This window comes from Castanea sativa, chromosome 8 (genome assembly GCF_040712315.1).
Source record: "Castanea sativa cultivar Marrone di Chiusa Pesio chromosome 8, ASM4071231v1".
Classification (NCBI taxonomy): domain Eukaryota; kingdom Viridiplantae; phylum Streptophyta; class Magnoliopsida; order Fagales; family Fagaceae; genus Castanea; species Castanea sativa.
In genome coordinates this window covers 33,971,933-33,999,874 of record NC_134020.1, presented here as the reverse complement: position 1 = coordinate 33,999,874, position 27,942 = coordinate 33,971,933, and the positions used below count along the sequence as shown (strand labels likewise).

General features: G+C 36.6%; 1 protein-coding gene across 1 annotated transcript; it reads left to right on the top strand.

The window, feature by feature from the left end:
- LOC142607900 (ABC transporter B family member 25, mitochondrial) lies at positions 1-27,701 on the top strand. The gene is made up of 20 exons (XM_075779557.1): positions 1-534; positions 617-859; positions 946-1,132; positions 1,345-1,406; positions 1,587-1,630; positions 2,065-2,167; positions 2,380-2,487; positions 2,835-2,918; positions 3,039-3,099; positions 3,784-3,929; positions 4,025-4,141; positions 4,805-4,890; positions 9,446-9,534; positions 22,412-22,467; positions 23,146-23,226; positions 23,359-23,424; positions 23,542-23,634; positions 24,105-24,169; positions 26,748-26,883; positions 27,204-27,701. Exons 1-20 carry the CDS (start codon positions 256-258, stop codon positions 27,345-27,347), a joined length of 2,250 nt encoding a protein of 749 aa, XP_075635672.1. The 5' UTR covers positions 1-255; the 3' UTR covers positions 27,348-27,701.
- The last annotated feature ends 241 nt before the right edge of the window (positions 27,702-27,942 follow it).

Genomic DNA, 27,942 nt, shown 5'->3' with positions numbered 1-27,942 from the left:
GCCGCCTGCAAACATCGCGGGAAGTGTTCCTATAAACTAATAAACTACAAATATCTCTAACACCTCTCTCTTTCTCACTCTCTTTCCGTGTCCCTTTTGTTCTTCTCCTTCTTTGTAAAATCACTACTACCATTCAATTTTTGAATTTCACTACACAAATTCTTCAGCTACATTAAAAACACATCGTATTAGGGTTTTCTCCAATTTCTATTGAAAACAATTCTGAAGTTAGTGTTCAAAAAAAAAAAAAAAAAAATGCTAGCAGCGGCTGCAGTTGCTGCTGCAGCATCGAAGAGCCTTAGGGCTTCATTGCTTGTCCAACGCAAGTTTCTGTATCCAAACACTACCACTACTTTCTTGCGTTCATACCATTCTCCTCTTCGTAATTTCAATCTCAGAACAACAACAACAACAACAATAAGAAGAACAACAAATCCCTATCCTCTTACCTATCATGTCAAATCGTTCCTTTCCGATTCACCTTCTTCTTCGTCTTCCGGCCGAGCAGGCAACAGAGCCTATCCTCTACATCCAGTTAGTCTATCATATCTTGTAACTTTTTGTATTGCTATTGTTTCACTAGACAATTAATAATTTGATTGATCAATTTTGACAGAGTTTTATGGTGAATGGGCGCATATCGTTCTCAACTTCAACTCCAAAAACTAGTACTATTACGGATGAGAATAATAATAATAATGATAATAAGAATGATGCGAAACTCGTGAAGTCGGCTTCACAGGACAGGGTTGCTGATATGAACATCCTGCGTACTCTTGCCACTTACATTTGGGTGAAAGACAACTTCGAATTCCGTCTCCGGATCATCACTGCCTTGGCCTTTCTCGTTGGTGCCAAGGTAAAGTAATCACTACTGCTACTACTTCCAACACACTTCAATTGGTTGAGGCTCTAATAAAATTTTGGTTGGTTCTTTCATTGCAGGTTGTGAATATTCAGGTGCCTTTCCTCTTCAAGCTTGCTGTTGATTGGCTAACAACCTATTCCAGCAATGCTGCTGCTCTCACTTCCTTCACAACCGCCAATCCAACTGCTCTGGCTCTTTTCGCCACCCCAGCTTCCGTTTTGATTGGATATGGGATTGCGCGGGCGTGTTCTTCTGCTTTCAACGGTACTACTACACTGAAGTAATTGCTAATTCTTGTCCACATTTCATTTTTGTTTCTGTTTTAAAGCTTCAATCTTTGATTATATGTGTTTATTCCCCGATATCAGAATCATATGCTACTATTGCTACCATAATTTCTTACGTGGTTTTCTTGGTTGTTTGTCATTATCCATTGATTCTGTTCTTTGTAACTGAACACAATTCTGTTGTGGCAGAACTGAGGACTGCCGTGTTTTCTAAGGTGGCTTTGCGAACAATTCGAACAATATCTAGGAAGGTATGTCGCTGCCAAAAAATTTGTTCCTTTATTATATTAGAATACACAGATACACATTACTTTCCCAATATCTCACACAATCTTCTTACTCGTAATTTCACGTTTCTTATTTGAAATTCTTATATATAGTCAGCAAATTCCTTCAACATGACTTGTGTAATTGTATCTTACTTTCTGCAGGTGTTTGCTCATTTGCATGACCTTGACCTTCGATATCATCTTAGGTATAGCTAATAACTGAGAAACACTTTTGTCACTTTTGTTCCTTTCTTTAATTCTTTTGTTGTTACTATGCACTAGGTACGTTACATGCATAATTAAGTGGACATATGGTGTCTCGTTTTTTATTTGTCCTCCAATGAGCTGAGTCATTTGTCAATTATAATAATCTGTTTTTGAAATGTCACTTATGTATAAAAAGACTCATCCTTATCAATTTGCATTTGTTGAGTATGTTGTGCCAATATGATATAGCGCTTAGCACTCTAATCTTTTTAAAGTTATATCTCCATTCTCCAAGGGATATTAATGCTTAAATTCAGGATGACTTCCCCTTTGCAATAGAATTTTTTTTGATAATATATATTTGCAATGGAAACAATTTTGAGCGGTTAAGTTACATATTTTCCTATTTCTCACATGGCTTCTGTATTTCCAGTCGAGAAACGGGTGGATTAAATAGAATTATTGATCGTGGAAGCCGTGCTATAAATTTCATTCTCTCAGCTATGGTGTTCAATGTTGTACCCACCATCTTAGAGGTATGGGGATGGATATTCAATTGATTATTAAGCTACCTAACATTTATGATGCCACTGGATTTTGTACCTTGAATGCTGCTGTTTAATTTTAGTGACGCATATATCATACCATACTTTGGTGTCTTTCTTGGTACATCTTATTACATGATCATCCTTGCTTCTTCTTCTTTTTTCCTGAAACAATTCTACAGATTTAACATGTATCCTTCCAGATATCTATGGTATCAGGTATTCTAGCATACAAATTTGGAGCACCTTTTGCATGGATTACTTCGCTATCGGTTGCTGCATATATCATTTTTACATTATCAGTGACACAGGTATCATTTCCCAATCCAGGTCTTTATCAGAAATGTATGCATATGGTTTAGAGAAATGGAAAAATAGACTTCATTTGCTTTCTTTTTCCATGGTTATGTCATAACTGTCTTTATGCACACAGCATTCCGACAGATTGTATGCTTTGCAAAATTTTCCTAACCCAAATCACAATGTTTAAAGGCATATGTACTGTGCATTGGCTCCTGAGAGTCCTACAGGGTTGAATTTATTAAATATTAGTTTTTTTTTGGGGGGGGGGGGGGGGGAGGGTGTTTGGGGGCGTGTGCAAGAAGGTTAACCTTTTGGGCTTATCATTCTCAGCAAAGGTTTTTCTTTGTTTTTCCAGTGGAGGACAAAATTCAGAAAGGCTATGAATAAAGCTGATAATGATGCAAGTACAAGGGCAATTGATTCACTTATTAATTATGAGGTGAGGCTGTGATGTACTTTTATTGTTTGATTTTCTCCTTATGGATCGTTTGATGCCTTATTTTCTCCTTATGGAATATTTGATGCCTTATTTTCTCCAATTATGTCCATTTTTTCCCAGACTGTCAAGTACTTCAACAATGAAGCTTTTGAAGCTGATCAATATGATGAGTACTTAAAGAGTAAGTTATCATAGTGGTATGGTAGTTATTACATTGACGCGTAATTATCAATTCAGGTGTATTGATTTAAAAGGGTTATAGCCCACCAGGTTCTAGGATAGTTAGGAATCAAGAGGCTTAGTTGCTCTGCTGCCTCATGGAGAAAACCTTTATTCCTTCTTCATTGGCTGTATAATGCAGTATATAATTTGGGCAACCTTCAATCTGATGGGCAATTACCCAACTTGTAGGTTGTCTTTTGTGTGCACAATGCCAGCTAACTGGGTGGGCTGGGTTTGGGTTTCCAAATTGGGAACCTGTGTTTTGTTGGTTTAGAACAAAGTTTGCTCCTGTGGGTTCAGGTTTAAGAAGGGGCTTCCCATCTCAATCCTGGTCTGTTGCCACTCCTACCCTAATTGGGACTTGGTGATCGCTCCTCCTTCATGCTTCTAATAGTTTGGAATTGGTGATTTTATGTGGCCAACGACCAAATCAATTTTAATATGGTTCAGGTGGTGTTGGATTTTCTTTATTATTTATGTTCTTTTTAATCTCTTGCCTTCTCAGTCCCCCCCCCCCCCTCTTCTTCCTGATAGTATGGCAAAAGTGCAAGTTATGTCCTTCCATTTAAAGTATTTTCATTACAAATTTACTCTAATTGAATCTTAATGCTGTTCTGTTACTGTTGGTGATTCAATTGCTCAGGGTATGAAGATGCTGCTTTAAAAACACAACGTAGCCTTGCATATTTGAACTTCGGCCAAAATGTAATATTTAGCACGGCTCTTTCAATAGCTATGGTGTTATGTTCAAATGGAATTATGAATGGCGAGATGACAGTTGGTGATTTGGTAAAATATGTTCTTATATGCTTGTAATGAAACTTGTATTTTCAGAAAGGATTGGCTGATGGTTACACAAATTATGGATTAATGTCATGGTGCAGGTCATGGTGAATGGACTTCTCTTCCAATTATCTCTTCCACTGAATTATCTTGGCAGTGTTTATCGTGAGACCATACAGAGTCTTGTTGATATGAAGTCCATGTTTCAGTTGCTAGAGGTATTTCTCAGGAACTTCCTACAATTCTCTTGCAGTTTAATTATCCTGGGTTTTATAGTTTGTTTATTGTTGCATAATATGTCTGTTAGTTTGGATTTTCTTTCATCTCAGTATGTGTTTTTCCTTGAGAAAATGACTCGTAATTTCTTCATAGGAGATCAAGATTCATTTCTAAATTATTTTTGGATGGTGATGAATGTAGGAAAAAGATCACAGCTTATGTTGGCGACATATGCTTTTCTTTATTTAGTTCACTTTCACAAAGGCTTTGCTATTCTATTATAACAGGAAAGCTACTTCATATTTAATGAGCCCTTCTAATGAAGGCTTAAAAAGGAAACACATGCTCTATAATGCTTCGGGTGTTGTTACTTTCATTTCTCTGCTTGATATGCTTGATTTTATCCTTTCATTGCTGTTTAGTTTCTTTTTCTTTGTTGCCTCTTAGCACAATGCCTGTGTGCCTTTGTTTTATCTATTTTTTATTATAATAATTTCAATGAAGTCTATTACTTATCAACAAAAAAAAAAAAATATTAAAGATAAAGAGAATTTTTTCTTGGTTATTTGAGTTATTTTGTTGTTCGTCTTCCTAGTAATCTAAATTTTCTTTCTAAGTGCCTATTTCCTGAGCATTATTAATTTTTTCTATGATCAATGCAGGAGAGGGCTGAGATTAGAGACAAAGATGATGCAAAGCCTCTTAAGTTGGATGGAGGGAGCATTCAATTCAATAATGTACACTTTGGGTATGCTCTCTTTTCTTTTTTCTTTTTTCAAATCCTTCTCTAAGGGAATGGTCTTACCTAGCTATTTCTCTAATATATTGGTTTCTAAGCATATGATTTAGTGGCAAATTTTGATGGTGTAGCAAGCAACAGAAAGTGGTCATCAGTTGAGATTATCTTATTTGAAAAATTAGCACACCACATTATGCAAGCCTTGAAAATATTTTTAAACTGAGATGCTTTAAATCCATCTCTTCATACCATCAACCCCAAAAGTCTGAGCTAGTTAGGAAGAAGGCCAATGATGCATAACAAGACAAGCATACACACCTAATAATAGTCAAGAAATATGGACCTCAGATATGATAATTAGAAGATATAATGAGAAGTCGGGGTTAACTACTCTTGAACCAAAGATCTCATAGTCCACCAAAGTATGATATTAAGTTTGTCAGCCATCAGCCCAAAAGTTTTAGATGTTGGGAAGTGTGTTAAGAACGGACATCAAGCACACACTAACACCATCAGATTTTTGGTTTGGATCTTATATTTGCAAGCACAAAAATGAGATATAAGGAAGCTTGATGATTTTCTTCTGTCATGTTGTATATTCAGTCTTTAGCACTCACCTCTTTATTTGTTAGAAATCAGATGTCATAAAGCTACCCTAATAAGCTCTACATTGTCCTATTTGATATCTGCAATTTCTTTAGATTGGATGGCAAAGATTATTATTCTCCTTAAAGAGTGTACTTATGGAAAAAAGTGGTGTATACTTGTTGACTTTACGATGTAGCCTTGGAAGATCAAAATTTTCTACCTCGCAATCTCGTTTATTCAAGATTCACTTCATGGTGTCAATGTTCAAAGTTCAATTGAAGCAAGAGTCTGTGGCTTTAAAGCTTTAATAAGTATTTTAGGTAGTCCTATGGTTTACAGATTTGATAAGTATTTTAGGTTTTACAAAATTTTTAGTTTGTGTTTTTATTTTGAAAGCTATGATTTTGTAATCAGGGACAAAATTGTAATTTTGCAATCTTACAAATTAAATGTATTTTGTTAATTGAGTTGAGTCTAGAGTTTTTTTAGGAGATGCTAAAGGTTTGTTGTTTTGGGCTTTGTGTTTTTCAAAATTGGTTTTCTAGTGTTTTCACACCAAAAAAGAAAAAGAAAAAGGAAAGATGAATCATGTTTTCCATTCATCTATTCTCCCCTCCCCGCCATCCCTTTCTCATAAATCATAAAAAATGGCCAAAATTAACCATAAAAAATTAACAAAAATCAACCCAGCAGTCTAACACTACCCCAGCAGTGCACCACCACCACTGATGCAACAGCAAATCCATTGCCTGAAGAAAAAAAATCCGCAAAGCCCCCCTGCATTGAATTCCACCCTTGCCAGAAAAGATCCACCTCCACAAGTAAATCCACAAAAAACTCCACCGCCAATTGCCACCACCCCCACAAAATCCCAACCCCCAAAAACGATTTTACCCCGCCACCAGTCCTCTGTTGCCTCAACCTCAACCCATTTTGCACCGACCCAACCCCAAAAACGCATCTCCTCCACCACTACATCACCCAGGGTCCTTGGTGAAGGATGGCTTAGAGAGAGAGAGAGAGAGATGAATGACTGAATGAAAAAATATATATATATTTCTTATAACAAATTATTATTTTTATTTATCAGTGTGAACAGTATTTTGAGAACTGTAAATGAGAAGAGAAAAATGTTGTGATTTGCACTGTGATTTTAGAACAAGTTTTTTATATGTGTTTTTAAAAACAAGCAGCCAAACAAGATGTCAAAATGTGGGACCAACCATTTTTAAATCATGAAAACTGTTTGAAGTAGGCAACCAAACAATTTCTAAGTTTCTTGGGTTTATTTTCTTTGACCAAGTTAGCCTTTTAGGTTACTAGTCTAAATAGGAGTCTTAATTTAACTGGAATTCTATTTGCACTCTTATCCAACTTGGAGGCTTAGGGTTAGGAAGTTTTTGGTTTTTAACCAAGCTCAATTTGGCCAATGGCTATGGTGCTTTGTAGTGTAGATGGATTCCATTTGGAGGAGAGTGATGGAAATTAAATATGGAAATTCTTGGGGTGGATGGCACTGATTTTGTTATGATGGGATTGTGGAATATATGGAACCCTACATTGCTAATATATTTGAATTTTGTGACTCTTTTAAGAAGATTTGAGACTATTTTTTGTTGATAGCTAAAGATTTGAGACTTTATTGTAGAATATTTTTTCATCAGATTATTTTTTCCTCAGAATTATGAGAGAATTTTCATTGCTAAGTAGTTTGAAAAACTTTATTTGAATACTATAGTACTCTTAACAGTATGTGAGCTCAATTTTTTTTTTGATAAGTAACATAAAAACTTTATTAAAACTCAGCCCAATATATAGAAAATGTACGAAAATGGCATAAACATCAAGAAACCAAGGTACAATGATCAATCAACACAAGAAGGGAGAAACAAGAAAAAGATGGTAAAACAAAAAACCATTCAAGAAGAGTAAAAAAGAAAAAAGACTTAAATTCAAGAATGGACCGTTCTTGACCCTCAAAGCTTATAGGATTTCATTCCCGCTAGATACACCAGTGTGAGCTCAAATATTGCAATATAGGCCTTTTACTACTGATTTGGAGCAACAAAAGTGTCATGAGGAGGAATTTATTATTGCTACTTTGCAAATTGTCTTAGACTCTGACTTACCTTCGTTCAATGATCAAATCCTTACTAGTGAAACCTTAGCTTTAGCTGCTAATGCTTATTCTTGACTATTGCACCTGTCAATAGGATATGACTCCATTGTGACTGGCTCCACTGTCTCTTCATTTGAGTCTTTTGCCTCAGGTTCAAGCAGGGGCTATGGTAGCTTTGGTGGTGGTTTTTGTGGCGGTTGTGGTTTTAGTGGTGGTTCTTGTGGTCATATTGGTGATGGTGATAGGAAGTATGATCATTGTGGTGGTACTAATCATATTGAAGCTTATTGCTGAGTTAAATATGGCAAGCCATATTGTGTGCATCAAGTCATTGAGATGCTGCACAACCACAACCTACTTCTACATCATCTAAGCATGCAACTCCTGATTATCGTTCTTGTGATGCAGTCATTACTCGTCTTAGTGAGCTAGTTCAACAATTGTGTACCAATTACTCTAGGTTAAAACAATTAATAATTTTTATTTTTATTTTTATTTTATAAGTTATGGTTAATTTTGTAACCTGGGTAGAAGTATAATTTTTGTTCTACAAATATACACCAAACCATACATAAGGGAAGCAAGAGTTGTATGGTTTTAAAGGTCTGATTATAATTACTCTAGATTTAAAAGAATATATAATTTTGATAATTATATATATATATATATATATATATATATATATATAGAGAGAGAGAGAGAGAGAGGGAGAGATTTAATTTTGGTTTTTATTTTATGAGGTATGATTAGTTTTGTAATCAGTGTAGAATTGTAATTTCTTCTACTTTTGCAAATTCAGGGTATTTTGATAATTGTGAAGTCTAGAACTTTCTAGGAGTTTCTAAGTGTATTGGGTTTATTTTCTTTTAAAGTCAAAGTTATCCATTTCTCACCTTACTGGCTTGTTAGTATTAGGATTCATTATTTTACAAGTACAAGAAAGAGTCCTCACATATTATGCTCACTGTACTTAAAGATTTTAATGAGTGCTTTGATATTGAGGCACATTGACCTTAGTGTGTTGTTTTCTTCTTCTTTTATTTTATTTTTATTTTTATTCTATGCACTGTCACTGTTTGTGATACTGTTCGTGCATGTGTTAGTACACACTGTTCATACTATTGTTCGCACCATGTGGACAGATTTGATATCAGTTTTTCATTCACCACTTTGCAACCCTAAATCAAGTCTTTCTCTTTCTCTACCAAAAGCTTTAACCCTTCTTATTAGAGTTCTTAACAGAGAGCTTTAAATTCTCAACCCTTAAGCTCACTACAAGTAAATGTACATAGATTCCCCAATATGCCCTATGTTACTTTACTAGTATATTTTCATTGCACACTTATTTATTTATTTTTTAATGTAAATTATGTATGCCATGCATTGTCACAGTTCTGTATAAGTTATTGCATTTTATCATTTAAAATTTGTAAGCACTTAGGGTTCTAAGTTCCCTTCAACTTTTGGATTCATAATTGAGGTAAAAAATTTGTAGATACTTATTTGCATCAACCTACTAAATTCTATATATTCCTTCAAAGTATAAAGAAATTTGTTGTTACAACTGTCCTACATCAAAAGAATGAGATTTTACACATGGTAACTGAGTGTTTAGATCTCTCTGAGATTGTCAACTTCATTGTATTGTGCTCATGTTTAAGGTCTATATGGACTACAACTGCGAGTCTTGATTATCATGGAATTGGATGGGAGATTATAATTATTGCATTAATCTTATTCATAAGCATACTATATATATATATATATATTTTAAGTGTGTGTGTGTGTATATATATATATATATATTTAAAAAGATTAAATTTCTGATTCATGTTACTTTTTTTACTTAAAATTCAGCTACCTGACAGAAAGAAAGATTCTTGATGGGGTTTCTTTTGTTGTACCAGCTGGGAAGAGTGTGGCTATTGTTGGAACCAGTGGCAGTGGTAAGTATCAATTAGCAGCAAGTAGGTTTTAGGTTATTTAATTTACTTTAACACACATAAAAAAAAAAAAAAAACATTAAACAGATATTTATTTCATATATATATATATATATATGAGATTCAACTTGTTATTTTTATGTGGGTACTTCTAATGATATTACAATTTTACCCCTCACTATACTATTACATATTCATAACTCTCCTCACTAATGATATCAAAGAAAATTCTTGGTTGACTATTTTTTCTCTCACCAGTTACAATTTTATTTAGTTTTATATAATTTTAGAATTTAATTGTATTTTTTTTCTATCAGTCTATTGGATTTTATTAGCTAGTGTACTCCATGGAGACAATTTGCTTTAGTAATAATATTTATTGTTAGAGTTTGTTCCTTAAATAGCTTGGTGTTGATTTCACGGAACCCAGTGTTTGATTTCTAGGTTTTGTTTTGTTTTGCTTGGTGTTGATTCTAAGCAAGCCTAGGTGTTGCTTTTGCTTGGTGTTGATTCCAAGTAGGTATATGTGTTGATTATATTTATTTTATTTTCTTTCTTCTGTTGATTCTCAATCTCTTTTGAGAATTGGTGCTGCATCAATTTTGGTATCAAAGCAAAATGTGATCAACCCCTACTGCCGGTCTAAGACACCATCGTCAAACTCCAAACCACCCTTGACTGAGATTCCCACCACATCCAACAACCCCACATGTTCGATTTCAAGGACAGCCAAAAGAGTGCATTATAGACAATGGAAACCACAAAGGAGCAAGGTGAAGCATAACATTGATCATGAAAAAGTCAAGACCTAGGAAGATGTTGATATTATTGCTATGGATCCATTCAAAAAGGATTTTTTTTTTTGGATGAGTAATAAGAATCATATTAATCATGAAGAAAAAGCGAAAACAGCAAATACAAGGTGTTCATGATGGTGAACACAAGAAACAGCAACAAAAAACAACAAAGATATGAAAGGCAACTTAAGGGGCAAATCTAAGGGAAGTAAGAAACTCCAGAGTAAAAGAACAATTTGAAGAACCCAAGCACCTAGCCCAATCAAAAAGAGTACTCTGGCAGAGAGCTTGTAACTGAACAAGTGATTTCTCTTTAGCCTCAAAAGAGCGCCGATTTCTTTCCATCCAAACAACCCACATTAAACAGCCAGGCACCATGTTCCATATGTCCGAAGAAAATTTCCCTAGCCAATTACTCCAACAAAACACCAAACTCTCCACTGAAGTTGGCATGACCCATTGGATCCCGAAAACTTGTAACATTTGCACCCACAAAGAATGAGCTACAGGACAATGTAGGAGAAGATGGTCCACAAATTCCTCATTACAGCTGCACATACAGCACATATTTGCCAAAGGGAGACCTCGGAGCATCAAATTATCCAAGTTAAGTGTCCGACCATGAGCTGCAGTCCACATGAAGAAAGCCACCATTTTAGGAACCTTGACTATCCAAATCCCCTTCCAAGGGAAGCTAGAGAAAGAGGTACCCCTGATCTTATTATAAAAGGACTGAATATCGAACTTACCATTCCCATTAAGACACCAATGGGGACTTGCACCCAATGCCTCTCAGAATTCGTGACTACATGAAATCCAAGAAAGAGAAGGCAGCTTCTAATTCCCTCTTATGAAAATTCCTATAAACTCTCAAGTATTATTCCCACCCTCCTGATGACACAATACATCAGAAATGCAAGCTTCCTTGTCACTTGAACACGTATATAACTGAGGATAGAGCATTTTAAGTGAGGAATCCCCAATCCACCTATCATGCCAAAAAAGAATGCGAGAGCCATCACCCACCATGAGGGCCAAATGTTTGGAGAACCTCTTCCAACCGTTATTATTACCACGCCAAAGACCACACCCGTGGGCCTTTCTGCAAACTTTTGTATTCCGCCCCCCTTGACCCTCTCCATATTTGGTGGCAATAACCCTCCGCCAGAGATGAGTTCCTTCTTGGCCAAACCTCCATAACTATTTTTCTAATAGGGCTTGATTGAAGTGAACTAACTTCCTAACCCCCAAACCGCCCATCTCTAGTGGTGAACACACCTTCTCCCAAGCCACCAAAGAATGTTTGAAACACTCCTCTGAAGACCCCCACAAAAAATTCCTTTGAATACGCTCCAATCTGTCAGCCACAGCTATAGGGATGGTAAATAAGGATAGGTAGTATGTGGGAAGGCTAGAAAGAGTACTCTTCAAAAGAGTAAGTCTACCACCTTTAGAAAAATATAGACGCTTCCAACTAGATAACTTCTTCTCCGAAATAGGATTCCAAATAGATGCAATCTTGTATGGAGTACCCAACGACATTCCCTAATATTTCATAGGCAGACTACCCACCCTACAACGGAGAATGTTAGCCAAAGCACCTATATTACCAACCTCCCCAACCGGGACAATCTTACTCTTCCCTGCATTTACTTTCAAACCAGTAAAATTTTGGAAGCTAGACAAAGTGAGCCTAATGGACAACAACTGTTATCTAGAAGCATCACAAAACAAAATGGCATCGTTTGCAAATAACAAATGTGATATGTGTACCCCAATAGAGTTAACTGGTCCCACATGAAAACCACGAAGCAGACCACTATCCTTAGTTTTCTTCAGAATCTGACTAAAACTTCCATAATCAAAAGGAAAAGAAGAGGGGACAAATGATCACCTTGTCTCAAACCACGAGAACTTCCAAAAAAACCTGCTGGGGATCCATTCACAAGAACAGAGAAGTGAACAGTAGATATGCAAGCCTTAATCCACTCCCTCTACTTCAACCCAAAGCCCATCCTATTCAACAAATAGAGTAAGGCATCCTAATTCACATGATCGTAGATTTTTTCTATGTCCAACTTACAAACCACACCTAGTGAGTGGCATTTCAATCTGCTGTCTAGGCACTCATTAGCAATTAGCACTGAGTCCAAAATTTGTCTTCCACCAACAAAGGGATTTTGAGACTCTGAGATCAGATTGTCTAACACCAGCCTCAACCTATTCGCCAACACCTTAGATAGCAACTTGTAAACACTGCCCACCAAGCTAATAGGCCGGAAATCCTTTATATTGACAGCATTAGTTTTCTTAGGAATTAAAGACAAAAAAGAAGCATTTAGAGACCGTTCAAATACTGCGTACTTGTGAAAATGCTTAAATATAGCCATAACATCATCCTCTACAACCCTCCAACATTTGTGAAAAAATGCCATGGTGAACCTGTCCGGACCAGGGGCTTTATCCCCCTCCATCTCTACCAGAACCTAGGTAACTTCTTCTTTCAAGAATTCTCTCTCAAGGGACAACCTATCATCCTCCCCAATACAAGAAAAATCCAACCCATCCACAGTTGGACACCATGTGCCAGTCTCTGTATAAAGCTCCTGATAAAATTGGACCAACTGAGAACGTACACTAGATTTATCCTCATATAAAACACCATCTACCTCTACGCTGCTAATATGATTAGCTCTTCTATGAGAATTTGCTAATCTATGAAAGAAGCGTGTGTTGTTATCTCCCTCCTTCACATATAGAGCACAAGACTTTTGTCTCCAGAAAGTCTCTTCCAAAGAAGCTAAAACTTCGATATCACCTTTAACATGTGTTCTGCGAGCTTGTTCCTTATGCAAAAGGTCCAAAATTTCATCCTTAGCATCCAAACCCAATAATTCAGACAACAAACTCTTCTTCTTAATAGCCAAATCACCAAATTCCTCCTTATTCCACTTCTTTAGGTCATCTTTAAGAGCCTTTAATTTTTGAGCCAAAACAAAACTTGGAGGACCTATACAACAATAACCATTCCACCATTGTTGAGCCTTCTCAACAAAACCCTCAACTTTTAGCCACATATTCTCAAACTTAAAAGCACAGCGCCCCCTACCAACACCACCAGTTTCCACCAAAAGCGGACAATGATCAGAAATAACACGAGGAAGCACCCTTCGAGGCACGTTTCCAAAATGTTCCTCCCAATCTGCAGAGACCAAGGTCCTGTCAATACGGGACATAGACTTCGGTTTGGAGTCCCTAAACTAGGTGAAAGAGGCCCCATCTAATGGTAAATCCACTTGGAAATTATTCTCTATAAAATCCGAAAAAGCAAACATGGCTGGACTGAAAGAGTCACAGCCAAGCCTCTCACAAGGATATCTAATGATATTGAAGTCTCCAAAAAATAACCAAGCATTGGTCCATCAAACACGCACCGTTGATAACTCCTCCCACAAAGCAGCCCTATGTTGGTCTGCATTTGGACCATAAATACCAGTACAAACCCATTCAAAACCATCCAATACTCCTATAAGAAGTACACTAACTAAGAATTGACCAACCAAAACATCAATTTTCTCAACCACCCGCTTATCCCAAAGCAGCAAAACCCCCCCAGATGTCCAGATGTTTGAACCGCATCCAGGACAGCCCAATCAATGAAGGGACTACCCCATAAGCTTCGCACAACAACAAAATTTACTAAAGAAAGTTTAGTTTCCTAGAGGCAGACTATATCACACCGCCATTCCTTAAGGAGATTCTTACAAACTTCCCTCTTCCAGGGATTATTCAAACCCCTAACATTCCAAGAAAGGAGTCTTAAAGTCATTTATAACCACCAATAGCCCCAAAATCATTCGACGAACCTCTATTACGAGAAGAGGACCCATCATAATTTACTGTGGATACTAGACCCCGAAGTTCTCTAAGACCTTTCTGACCAACTTTAATAGGTCTTCGAACTTATGAAGCACGGGTGCGGGACTCGGCAATTTTTAAAAAAGTAGGATGCGGGTGTGGCGATTAAAAAATTATTAAAAACATTTTTATTAATATTTTCTTTATATTACTAAGCATACTTTTTCACATAAGTGTAAATATATACCAACGTAAGAATAATAGTATATAATAACTAAAACATGATATTCATAAATTAGAATACAACCCACAAGTTTATTTTTATTATTTTTTTAACATGTATTTTGGCCAATTTCCGCCAGAATCTGTGCCGAATTGGCGCGAATTGGCCTGTATCAGGGTGAATCTGTGTGTATAATTTAAAAAAAAAAAAGGTCGAATCGGCACATCGCTGGAAGTCCTGTGCGGGTGCGGCAGCCCTGGAGCTGCACCTATGCTTTCTAACTTTGAACACACCCATCATTTACAACCTCAAGACATTCTTGTTCCAGTAAACGAAATAAAGCTACACATTTAGCTTTGTGTCTTACGATAGGAAAACCCAACATTTTGCAAAAACTTCTCATCAATGTGGACACCCATTTAGACTGGTCACCCTCTTCATCAACCCTGGTCATATAATTGTAAATATATACAAATTTAAGAGTAATAGTAGATAATAACTAAAACATGATATTCATAAATTAGAATATAACTCACAAGTTTATTTTTATTATTTTTTTAACATGTATTTCAGCCAGTTTTGGCTGATTTCGGCTGGAATCTACGCCAAATTGGCCAGAATCGGTGCGAATTGGCGCATATCGGCGTGAATTGAAAAAAAAAAAAAGGCCATATCAGTGCGTCGGAGGAGCATCACCACGAGTCCGGTGCGGGTGCGGCAGCCCTGGAGCCGCACTCATGCTTTCTAGCTTCGAACACACCCATCATTTACAACCTCAAGACATTCTTGTTCTAGTAAATGAAATATAGCCACACACTAAGCTTCATGTCTTACAATAGGAAAACCCACCATTTTGCGAAAACTTCTCATCATTATGGACACCCATTTAGACTGTTCACCCTCTTCATCAACCCTGGTCAGCACCTTATCCGTAACTGCCTTAGGATCCCACCGTGACAGCAGTACACACTCCAGAGGACCACTCTCTTTCACCCCAATACCAGAAACACTAGAGCCAGCTCCACTTTGTTCCCGTGGAAAAAGCAGAAGCTCTGACCCCCCATTTTGCAACCCATCTACCAGCTCAACACCCGAAAACATCATACCTGTTTGGGAAGCACCCCCATTGTTGACCTGTTTGAAAAGTACTCTAGTCATTGATTTTATCGTTTCAAACAAATTAAATGATGTGGTAGCAAAAAAAAATTTGTTATTCTTAATTCTCCAACGGTGATTGAAGAATTGCTTTAAGTTTTTTTGTTAAGCAAGAATTGGTTTAAGTTAGTTCAAAGATTCTTATGCTTCAACGCTATAAAACTCAAGACTGAGTTTTTTCCAGCAAGGGGAGAATGATGCAGCAATGGAAGATTAATTCATTACTTCACAAATTCCTCTATTTAAGACTTATTTATGGGGGCCACATGTGAAGTCCCACTGAAGTAAAAGTCATGTTAGTGTTAAAGGTCTAGTTATGCATGTCCTTGTGTTAAAACAAATTTTCATTTGAGTTTTTATCTAATAATTTATTGTCAATTTGAATTTGAGGCAAAATTGTAATTATTGCAATCCCTACTAATTAAGGTTATTTTGGTAGTTTAGTTGAGTTTAGGATTTTCTAGGAGACCCTAAGTATCTTAGGTTTTATTTTCTCTAATTCTTTAGGTTTTTAGTTTACTTGTCAAACTAAGAGTCCTAATATTACTAGTATAAGAAAGAGTTTATATATATGAAATAAATTTACTTGATATATAGAGAAGTTGATTGATAAAAATATTAAGTGTTTTCAGCATTGAGGCGTGTTGGGTGTGTTCTTTTCTCCCTTTCTCTTCTCCCTTTTCTTATTTTCTCTCTTGTTGTGCTATTCTCAAGTACCGTTCATAAAACTCCTAAACACCATCAAATTCTCTCTTTTCCTTCTCCCTTAAAAATTAAAACTCCAAATCAAGCCATTTCTTTTAACTATCAAAACCCTAAACCCCATTCTTTCTTCTACCAAATGGCCATCAAATAACACATCAAACCACCATTAAATCTTCACAGACCCCATAATCATTTCTTCAATAATTCTTAACCATCACAAACATGCATAGAAAAATTCACCAATTTGTCCCACGTCACTAAAAACCACCAAAACCTGGCCAAAATGGGAATTTAACATTAATTTTTAAACATTATAATTAGTAGGTACTGTTTATAAACTATATATTTTACTAGTATCTCGAGTCTAATAGAGTCGATTTTGGGCTATAAATCGAGTCTCAAAGACTCGATTTTTATGGTCAGATCAAGTCTGATGTGGCATTTTTTCCATGTGGACTCCACCTGGAAATCGAGTATCTGACACTCGATTTATAACTTTCACTTTGTTTTTTCTTATTTTCCTTTTCCTTCTTTTTTCTGAGTATCATTTCCTCTGTGTATCTATTGCTGCTTCCTGCACAAGCTCAGCCACCACAGGCCCATCGCCGCCAACCCAGCAGCGCGACCCAAGCGGTGCGACCCCAGGCCGCAAGACCCAGGCACGCGACCCAAGCCGCGAGACCCAGGCGCGCGACCCAGGTCGCGACCCAAGCGCGCGACCCAAGCGCGCGACCCAGGTCGTGACCCAGGCGGTGCGACCCAGGTCGCGATTTCTGGGATTTCTTAATTTTTTTTTTTTGGGAGAGACTTAAAATTTTTTTGGTTTGTAAATCGAGTCTTAGACTCGATTTCCAGGTGGACACCACGTGGATAAAATGCCACATCAGACGTGATAGACCATGAAAATCAAGTCTTTGAGTCTCGATTTTGGCCCCCAAAATCGACTCTCTTAGACTCAAGATATTAGTATTATATTTCCTTTCAAAACAGTACCTACTAACTATATTCTTGAGCAATCATGGCTAATGGCCCATTTTCCCCCCAAAACCTACCTAAACCTACCTAAGCCGCTGCTGTGAAACACATACCTAGGACATTTATCTCATCTCCATCACCACAGACCCCTGACAAGTTGTCACCATTGCATTCATTTTCCACAGGACATGACCCATCTCACACCAAAGCAGCCCCTCACTGTTTGCTAGCCTAAATGCCACCAATTCAGATGAATATTGTTCAAGGTTGATTGCTCCACTTGTTCAAGGACAAGTTGTCAGGTTATTGGCCCTTAGAGCGATGTCTCATAAGATCTTTTTCTCCGCTTGTTATCGCACTACCGAATTTGCTCCTTGTCCCTCTTGTTGTATCCTCTCCAACCTTGGTATCTAAGTCCCTTGACTGCTTTGTTCTCAAAAAAAAAAAAAAAAAAGTCCCTCGACTGCTTCTTGGGTTTAGACCCTAGCATAGATCTGTTCGGACAATGCTGATCCATCCTATTGATCTGTAACCTTGCTTTATTTGTCAATTAAAAACAAATTTGAAGCAATATAGTTGGAATTCTTGACTATTAGTTTGGCCCAATTAACACGTGGTATGGCTCAAGAATTTAACACATTGGGCTATCCTTTAGTGTTCAAATAGTGCATGGCATGTGTGCTTCCTCTCTTTATTTATTTGAAGCCATGGCAGTAGCTTCTTTAGTGAGCTTTATTTACTAACTCCAGGTGGACAGAATTCCCAACTTGTGCGTCATGGTGATATTGGAAGACCTACATTTGATGGTCATTGAGATGTATGGATCTTTACCAATTGGTTACATAAAATGAGCCAATTCTTTGAACAAATACATTACTAGATGATAAGAAGGTTAGATTTGCCTGGATGAAACTCATAAGTAGAGCCAAAGAATACTTGTACATTACTAAGAAGCTAATAAACCTGCTATAAATGATTGGGAAAAAAATGAAAAAACTTTAAAGAGAAATATCTACATCAGTCATATCAAGGGAAATATCTGTCCCAATTCTATCATGGTGTTTGTGTAGTTTCTAGTTCTAAGTTCCAAGTTGCCATGAAACAAACCCTAGAAAACCTAATGAAAGCCTTCATAGACCAATCCGCAAGTTCGGATAGAAGGGTGCTAAAACTAATGCCCGTTTTGATTCATTGGAGACATCTTTTCACAAGATGACTGGTAACAATGAGATCACAGCTTCATTTATAGGAGACAATAACCTTGGTAATGAGACCATGGTGAGGAAGGAACATAAAGAACTGCTAAAGCCTATTGTTGAAATAGCAGTACAAGTGTCAAAAGATGTTTCTATTGTGCTAGACCAGCAAGAAAAAAAAATTGCAGAGCATATATAGCGAGTTGGAACTCACACTGTGTAGGAGATTTAATATAACCTGTTGAAGAGTTAGGTATACACTCACTGGGAGGTAAGATTTTCCACTACTTGATGAAAAGAAAGTTCAAGAAGATAGCCAAGAATTTGAGGGTGCATATGTTGTAAAAAATGAGTTTGATGCATCTGCTATTGATTAACCCTCCATGGTGCATGAAGTGGAAAAGTTTGATATGACAGTGCTTTATGTGGATCAAGATAAGGTTATATTTTATCCACCTATCAATGTAATCATTTGAGATGAATGATATGGAAGAACGAAAAGCCTCTTTGTTCTTAGTGAGGCCAAAGGTTACGACAAGCAATAATTCCCTTCCTTAAACACTTTAACACCCGAGCTCGAGTTTTCTCTAACTAGGGTAATGCAAAGACAATTTTATTTAGTTTTATGTAACCTTAGAAGTCATTTGTAATTTTTTCTGTTGGTTCATTGGATTTTATCAGCAAATTAGGTTATTAGTATTTTATTTTTTAATTTCTTGGAGTCAAGGTTAGCTTCTTAATTCAATAATTAGGCTTTGACCTAAGCCAATCAGGATTGGGGTTCTTAATTAAATAATTAGGCTTTGACCAAAGTCAATTAGGATTAGGGTTTAGACCTAATAGTCTATAAAAGCTTGCTGTTGTACTCCAATGGAGACAATTTGCTTGAGTAATAAAATTTATTGTTGGAGTTTTCAATAGTTCGGTATTAATTCCCGGAAAACCCAGGTATCAATTCATAGGTCCTGTTTTCTTATGCTTGGTATTGATTCCCAGCAAACCAAGGTGCTGATTTCTAGGTTATTATTATAATTATTTTATTTCATTTTTGTTGTTCTTGTTGTTTCTCAATTCCTTTAAGAATGCATCATCTTATTCAGAAAGCAGGAAGATTATAGCATAACATATCTAGAAATTATCCACAACACCAAATTTCTCCATTTATTATTTTTTTGATTGGTAAGAAAAAAATTTATTGTGAAAAGACAACTTCATTAAAAGCATGAAGTAACAAAAAAACCAACCACTGTGATGGTCTATCAGCACCTCCAGGGTTGAATTTCTCCTATATTATCTTTTTGGCTTGTGATTTGACACAAATTTCTACTTCATTTTCCTCCTTGTTTCTTTGAAATGCTACGATATGTGCTTAGAGAAAAAAGTATAAAGTTTCATATAAGATGTCACATGCCACATAATTGATTTCCCTTTTTTATATAAATGGGACCATTTCAAGGTTTTTATTTTTTTGATAAGTAATAAAGATGTATATTCAAGAACACTACCTTATGCAGAAAGTCATAAGGCAAAGAAAAAAATTACAAAGAGAGAAGATAAAAAAAGAAAGAAAAGATACTAATTACAAAGGAGAGAGTTAAGGAACATAGGGAGAAAATCACTAGAGGTGAGTCCCCAAACCCTAGACCAATCCAAAAAGGAGCTACTGAAAGAAGCCAATAGCTGGTCGTTTGAACTTTCCATGTCCTCAAATGTCCTCCAATTTTGCTCCCTCCAAAGACACCACATTAAGCACAATGGAGCTAAATTTCAAATGCTAGACGAATGCTTTCCAGGCCAATTCCACCAACCAAAGAGAGTATCCGTAACCAATCTTGGCAAGACCTATGAAATCCCAAAAGATCTAAGATCCAAACTCCACAACCAGTAAGCCTTACCACAATGAAGTAGCAAATGATCCACCATCTCCCCATTACAACAACACATAATGCTCCAGTTAACAAAATTCATCCCTCTACCCCTCAAATTGTCACCTGTAAGGATCTTATCCCATACAGCAGTCCATACAAAGAAAGAAACACGCCGAGGAGCCTTAAACTTCCAAACACCTTTCTAAGGAAAGATAATGGGCAAGAGACCTCTTAACTTATTATAAAACAATCAGATATCAAAATTCTCATTGTTCGTTAACTTCCGTCGCATACATCTCCATTCTCAGTAGGAGGTAAATTAGAACCCAAAGTACGGAGAAATTCATCCACACCACCCATCTCCCAATCATTTGGTCTCCAAATGAAACGAACATCCCAACTTCTCCGTTCTCTATCCCCAACCGTTCAAGAGAAGAGGCCACTAATGCCTCTTTATTGGAAGCAATCCCATACACACCAGGAAAGGTCAATTGAAATGGAGAATCCCCACCTCATTGATCTGTCCAAAGCTTCACTCTATCCCCCACCCCTACCTCAAACCGGATATTTTTGCTAAAAACCTCCCAACCCATTCAGATACTTCTCCACAAACCACACCCATGTACCCCTCTATCTAGCTTGGAGGTCCATCCCTCCCATTCTTCCCCAAACTTTAGAGCTACAACCCTTCTTCAAAGTTTTGTCTCCTCAACCCCAAACCGTCATAACCATTTCTCTAGTAAAGTTTTATTAAAAGTAGTTAATTTCCTTACTCCTAACCTACCATATTCCAAAGGTGCACACACCTTGTCCCATCCCACCAAATGTGTCTTGGAACCCCCCCACAAGAAATCCCTTTACAACCTCTCAATTTTATTAGCCACATGCATAGGGATAGTAAAAAGAGATAAAAAGTAAGTAGGAAGACTAAATAATGTACTCTTAAACAACATCAGTCTTCCACCCTTTGACAAATACATCTTTTTCCACACAGCCAACTTACACTCAATTTTCTCGAAGATAGGATTCCAAATAGTAGGGGACTTGTGAGATGCCCCCAATGGCATACTAAGATAGGTCATAGGCAAAGACCCAATCCAGCAACCCAAAATCTCTGCCAAGACATGGACATTAGGAACCTCCCAATGGGAACGATCCAAACAAAGAAGAAAAACCTGTCTTGGTATCAAAGCCTGTCATTAAACCTGTCACAGCCTGGAAAACCTGTCTGTGACAGCCTAGAAACAAAGAAGAAGCACCCGAACATGTAGAATTTGCTCCTCATCTGCATCGCAAAACGGAATCATATCATCCACAAACAAAAGATGCGAGACACATACCCCTCCACCCCATCTACCATCGGCCCTAAAACCTCGAAGTAAACTAGCCCTTTCAACTCTTTTCATCATCTTACTGAAGACCTCCATCATAACCAGAAACAACATAGGAGGTGTACTGTGATAAGAATGCTGATTTTATTTTTAATTTTGAAACAGTAAGCGCCAGTCTATTTTCTGTCCATTGCATTTGAGGTGCCACTATAATTTACCTTATCTTAAGGAAATAACCTTTTGACTTGGGACAATTTGTGTCTTCTATATTTTTGTACTTGCCTTCCAAGTTGTCTGTTTATCTCAGTTTTGCAATGCTTTTATAACTATGGGTTTGTCATGCTTGCTTGAAAATTCGATATGGCATCAAGATCCAAACTTGAAGTTTGCATGTATTAACTGTTTCATTTACTTTATAGTTGCTCTCTTCAGTTCACACCTATAGGGTCTTACTAATGTCTTCACTATCATCTTTCTTTTCATTACTTTGTACTGGTTGCTCTCTTCAGTCCACATGTATAGGGTAGTACTAATCTCTTTACAATCATCTTAGTGTATGATCATTTGCTCTGATTTTCGTGAAATACTTGAACAAGTGAGTGATTTATATAAAAATGCAGTTTCATAATCATTCCAATTTATTTTCAGTCAGTGGTTGGTGGATACTTCCATTTGTGTTAAACCTTAAACCTTGTTATTGCATCATCGAATGCCTTTTCTACTCATCTCCTTGCAGCATCATTAATTTATTGAAACTGGTATCTGCTTGCAGGCAAGTCGACCATTCTTAGATTGCTCTTCAGGTTCTTTGACATCAATTCTGGAAGTGTAAGAATTGATGCTGTGATTCTCTTTTTTTTGTTTTCTATTGGTACAATATTGGTATCTTACATCCTAATGTACTCAATTCTTTAATGATGTGTACTTGCATTTACTAACTGCATCAGTAGTGGATATATTCTACTTGCAAATTTTGACATGCTAGACAAACAGAAACTAAACATTTAGACTACCCCTTTCCATACAAAACTAATAAGGTAAAAAGAAGATAATCATTATGATTAAATGTTTTTTGTTATTTATTTTAAAATGTATTGTTGGTAGCACAGGGCATGAAATGAGAACAGAGCTTCACATTTTATGTATGAAAAGATGATCACCTTCATAAAATTGTATGTATTCTTAAAGCTCCAAATGACACCTTTTGCCGGTTGCTAATTATGAAGCTATTGGTCACCGACTCTTTTTCACCCTAGAACTTCTTAAGCACATATATTGTAGGGTATTTTCTCATCTAGCTATATGTCTAGCATTGTTATTAGTTTTTACTGCTATTTTATCATCCTGGAATATTCTTGATGGACAAAGACATGAAAAGACATCTTCAATATGATATGATGAAGAATGGAAATGGAAGTTTTTTTCTTCTTCTTCTTCTTCTTCGTATGATGGCATTTCGACCACTGACTTGCTTCCCTTCATAAACACGGAATTTGTCCTTCACAGATAAGGATAGATGGTCGAGATATTCGTGAGGTAACTCTAGAGAGTCTACGGAAATCTATTGGTGTTGTGCCACAAGATACGGTTAGTTCAATTAAGTGATTTCATATTTCTTTTTCTTGTTCTAGTCTTCTATATATGAATATATAGGTATTCCTTGTTAGATCTTGCAAGTTGTAAGACTTATAAGACAAGCAACTTGTGCTTGATGGACAGGTACTCTTCAATGACACAATATTCCATAACATTCATTACGGCCGTCTTTCAGCAACAGACGAAGAGGTATGTGATGCACCTGTGTTACTTCTTCCTTTGTTTATTTGGGTTCTGCAAATAATGCATAGTTGAAAATTCTAAGTTATTTTTCTAGCCTAATTTTCTTCTTGTGTATCTGTTAAGGTGTATGATGCCGCTCGACATGCAGCGATTCATGACACTATCATGAATTTCCCGGAGAAATATTCTACTGTTGTGGGGGAACGTGGGCTGAAGGTAAGAGGACCACTGCAGTAATAAATTTTCTTAGTTATGGTGGTAAATGGAAAGACACCCCTCTTTCCAGGCTGAGCTGCTGGATGGAGTGTGGGGCTGGATACAATTGCCAGTTCTCAATAAGATATGCATGTCTGTGTACATTGATAATAGGATTCTACATTTTTTTTTAATGAATACTTCAGGCTATATAGCAGTGTTTTTGTAATTGGCAGAAAGATCCCTGGATTAAACCATTACATAGTTTTTAAAAACATATTTATATACAGTTCTAGGTGAGACACCACATAAGTAAATATTTGTTGAGCTTTTGGAGTTTTAGTTATGCTTCTGGCAAAGACAATACTCAGCCAGACCTTTAAGGTTTATGGAAACTGATTATCAAATAAACTGCAATTATTTATTTATTTTTTGGAGAGCTTGTCAGTCAACTCTTGAATTTTCATTAAATGGGTGGCTTTTCTATACAGCTAAGTGGTGGTGAGAAGCAGCGTGTCGCTCTAGCCCGTGCATTTTTGAAAGCACCCGCAATTCTGTGAGCATTTTTACTTTATCCTTTTCTTCTTGATTGAACCTTTATTTTTAGGCGTAAATGCACTTTTAGTCCCTACATTTTGACCCGATTTCTATTTTGGTCCTTACATTTTATTTTTACCACTTTTAGTCCCTAAACCAATTAACGCGTGACGTTTAAGTCCTTACCGTCACTCAACTAACAGAAAATGCTGATGTGGCTAACGGCACAGTAAAATAATAATTAAAAAATCTATTTTCGCATTAAAAAATTGCCACGTCAGCATTTAAATTAATTTTAATTAAATAAAAAAATTAAAAACTAAATTAAAACAAAAAATTACATGAATTGAACATCAAAGAACATGAACATCAAACCCAGCAACAACATCAGACCCAGAATCAAAGAACATGACCTACAGGAAAAAAAAAATATATCACCAGATCAAAAAGCATGAACAAGAGCAAACACAGAGAACTCACACGAAACCACACTCAAACCAACAACAACAAACCCACACCGATCATCCGTTCAAACCCAGTCAAACCCACCAACGATCACCGATGAGAAAGCCCAGATTTCAGCAAACCCAGTCGAACCCAGCACCCACCATCTCTTTCTCTAAACCTAGATCCGATCAAACCCAGTCAAACCCAGCACAGAAACGAAAAGCCAGCAACCCCAGTGGCGGCGGCGTGTCGAACTCTCCCTCTTCATCAACGCCGTCGAAGCGCTTGAACAAATCACACAAATCAACAATCACCCCAGCAAACCCATTATTTCAGCACCCACGCAATCAAACTCCGATCCATAGAACCCACGCGATCAAAACCCCATCGAAACGAAACCCACGCAATCAAAACCCGATCTCCATATACACCAATCAAAACTCCGATCTCCAGAGAACCCACGCCGATCAAAACTCCATCAGAACCCACCCGATCTCCTTCCGCCGATCAAAACTCCATCTGAACCCACCCAAAAGCTATACAAGTTCGCAAAAACGGCGTTGATAAAGATATTCGCGCACCCATATGCGACTGTGTGACTTGTATTGCTGTGGAGGAGGAGGATTCGCGCATCAATTCTTCTCTCTTTCTCTTTCTCTTTGCTATTAGTTTTGGTTATTGGGTTTTAGTGTTTGTTGTTTTGGTAGCTGGGTTAGTTTTAGTTGTGACGGATCTGTTAGTGAGTTTTGAAAAAATTTGGGTTTGTTAGTGAGTTTTGATTTTGATGCATACGGAATAATTTTGTTTTTAATTTTTTTTATTTAATTAAAATTAATTTAAATGCTGACGTGGCAATTTTTTAATGCGAAAATAGATTTTTTAATTATTATTTTACTGTGCCGTTAGTCACGTCAGCATTTTCTGTTAGTTGGGTGACAGTAAGGATTTAAACGTTACGCGTTAATTGGTTTAGGGACTAAAAGTGGTAAAAATAAAATGTAGGGACCAAAATAGAAATCGGGTCAAAATGTAGGGACTAAAAGTGCATTTACGCCTTATTTTTATTCACATTTGTGTGCATTTATATACTTAGGTAGGTGAATATACATTCAGTACCATAAATGCATAAGGATAAACTGGCATGCGGGCAGTAGGCATGAGAGTTTGAGAACCATTCTTTCTTTCTGCTCCTGGAGAACTCATCTTTGATGATGTCTTTCTCTGTTGAACATTTTGGAATTCGCTGTTTTCCTTTCTCATTATTTGGAGAATGTTCAAATCAAATTGCTATGTTATAATTGAGATGTGTTGTTTTTGTCTGTTTTAGGTATATCATTCAATTAAGTCTTATTCTGCCTCTGCCAATAAAAGTTGCTAATTGAGAAATAAATTAGTTATAATTGATAGATCATTTTTGACAAAAATATTCTCTTCATCCTTGAAATATAGGTACTTGTTCTATTTCGTCCCTAAAATTTAAAAAGTTCTATTCTCATGCCTAAAAATTTAAAATGCCACCAATTTCATCCATTTGTCCACTTTCATTAAATTTGTTGCTAGTGTATTCCGCATAAAACTATATTTTAGAGACGAAGAAAGAACCTAAACTATATTTTAGGGACATAAAAAGATATAGTTTTATTTTTGTCCTTGAAATATCATCCAGGTTTTATATTTATTTTCTCATAAATAGCACCTAGTTCCTAATATAGTGAACTTAGAGTAACAATACGCTACATGCACGCACACATTCTTGAGTAACAAAGGATGATTATGTTGTCCAAATTTGTATGGTTTAAAAATTCTCTCTATGTTGGTAGTTTTTGGTATGTTTTCTGGAGCTTGCAATAATTCTCTAGGCCACATTACATGCTTTCAGATTTGATCTTATGAGCAAACTCCTCAAACATTTCCCTCACGGATGATTGATTTTTGGTACATTGTAGCCATCAGCAATTAACTTTGGTCTAATTTAGGCTACATCTGCAGTTTTAAGCCTAATTAGGGTCACTGATTTCATTTATAGGCATATGTGATATTACGAAATATTGGTCAGAATGTTTATTGATGGACTTCTCCATATATAGAGGAAAAAGATGAGTTGAATTGTTTTTTTTGTTAATTCTGTGGATCTGATCTGTTATCTCCAGATTGTGTGATGAAGCTACAAGTGCACTGGACAGCACAACAGAAGCGGAGATTTTAAGTGCATTGAAGTCCCTAGCAAATAATCGAACTTCAATATTCATTGCTCATAGGCTTACCACTGCAATGCAATGTGATGAGGTAGGCATTCTTGGTATTAATTATGCGCAAATCTTATGGGGATGGGATCCCATCCCATTTAAATTATCTAGTTCCCTCAAATATTTAGCCGGATATTCCATTTAAATTCACCAATTCCCTCCAATATGCCTTGCTTTTTTTATTTATACCACTGATTTTAGTACACACCTGCACTACAGGTCAGCCATACCTTAAAACAATGGCACTTAATAATAGATTACCAAGTTTTCCGTGCATTTCCTATGTGCCATATTGTGTACCCTGCGCATATTAAATGCTCCTATATGTTACTCATCCATCTTTCAAAATGTAATAATCAGATTGTAGTTTTGGAGAATGGGAAGGTCGTTGAAAATGGACCCCATGAAATTCTCTTATCAAAGGCAGGAAGATATGCACAGTTGTGGGGACAGCAAAACAACACTGTGGATGCATTTGATACAGCCATCAACTTGAAGTCATGACCTTGAAACAGAAAAATGAAAGAAACATTGTAAAAGAAAATGGAACTTATATAGTTTCTTTTTTTTGACTATTTTACCCTTTGACTATGCTTAGCATAAACAATTTTCAAGTTGACATATATTCAAAAAAAAAGTTGCCTATGAGGTGCATTTAGGCGCTTTGGGCAATTGATGGGTGATTGCATCTATGTCTCACCAGTGCAATTTGAGGTGACTTTTTTTTACTCAAATTTTGTAAGTTGGGCAGGGATTGGACTGGGTGGACTAGTGATGAAGACTGCTCAGGATTAAAGTTTAATTAAATCCATTCATACATTTTCTGTATCAAAGGGGAAAGGAACTAAGATTTTATGTCAATTGTTATCAGAACTGACAACTTCTTGGTCATTTTCATCTGATTATGATAAAATTGCGAAACTTGTTTCTGATGTGCATACGCCAACAGCAGGACTATCTGTGTAGGCTTTACTGAAATATTTCCTGATGTATAATTTTGCCACTGCATGTGTGTTATGTTCTTCAACTTATAGTAAACTTGTGCACACAGATATCATGCCTGACCTGCTGAGTTGTGATTCAACATTGGGGTTGCGGA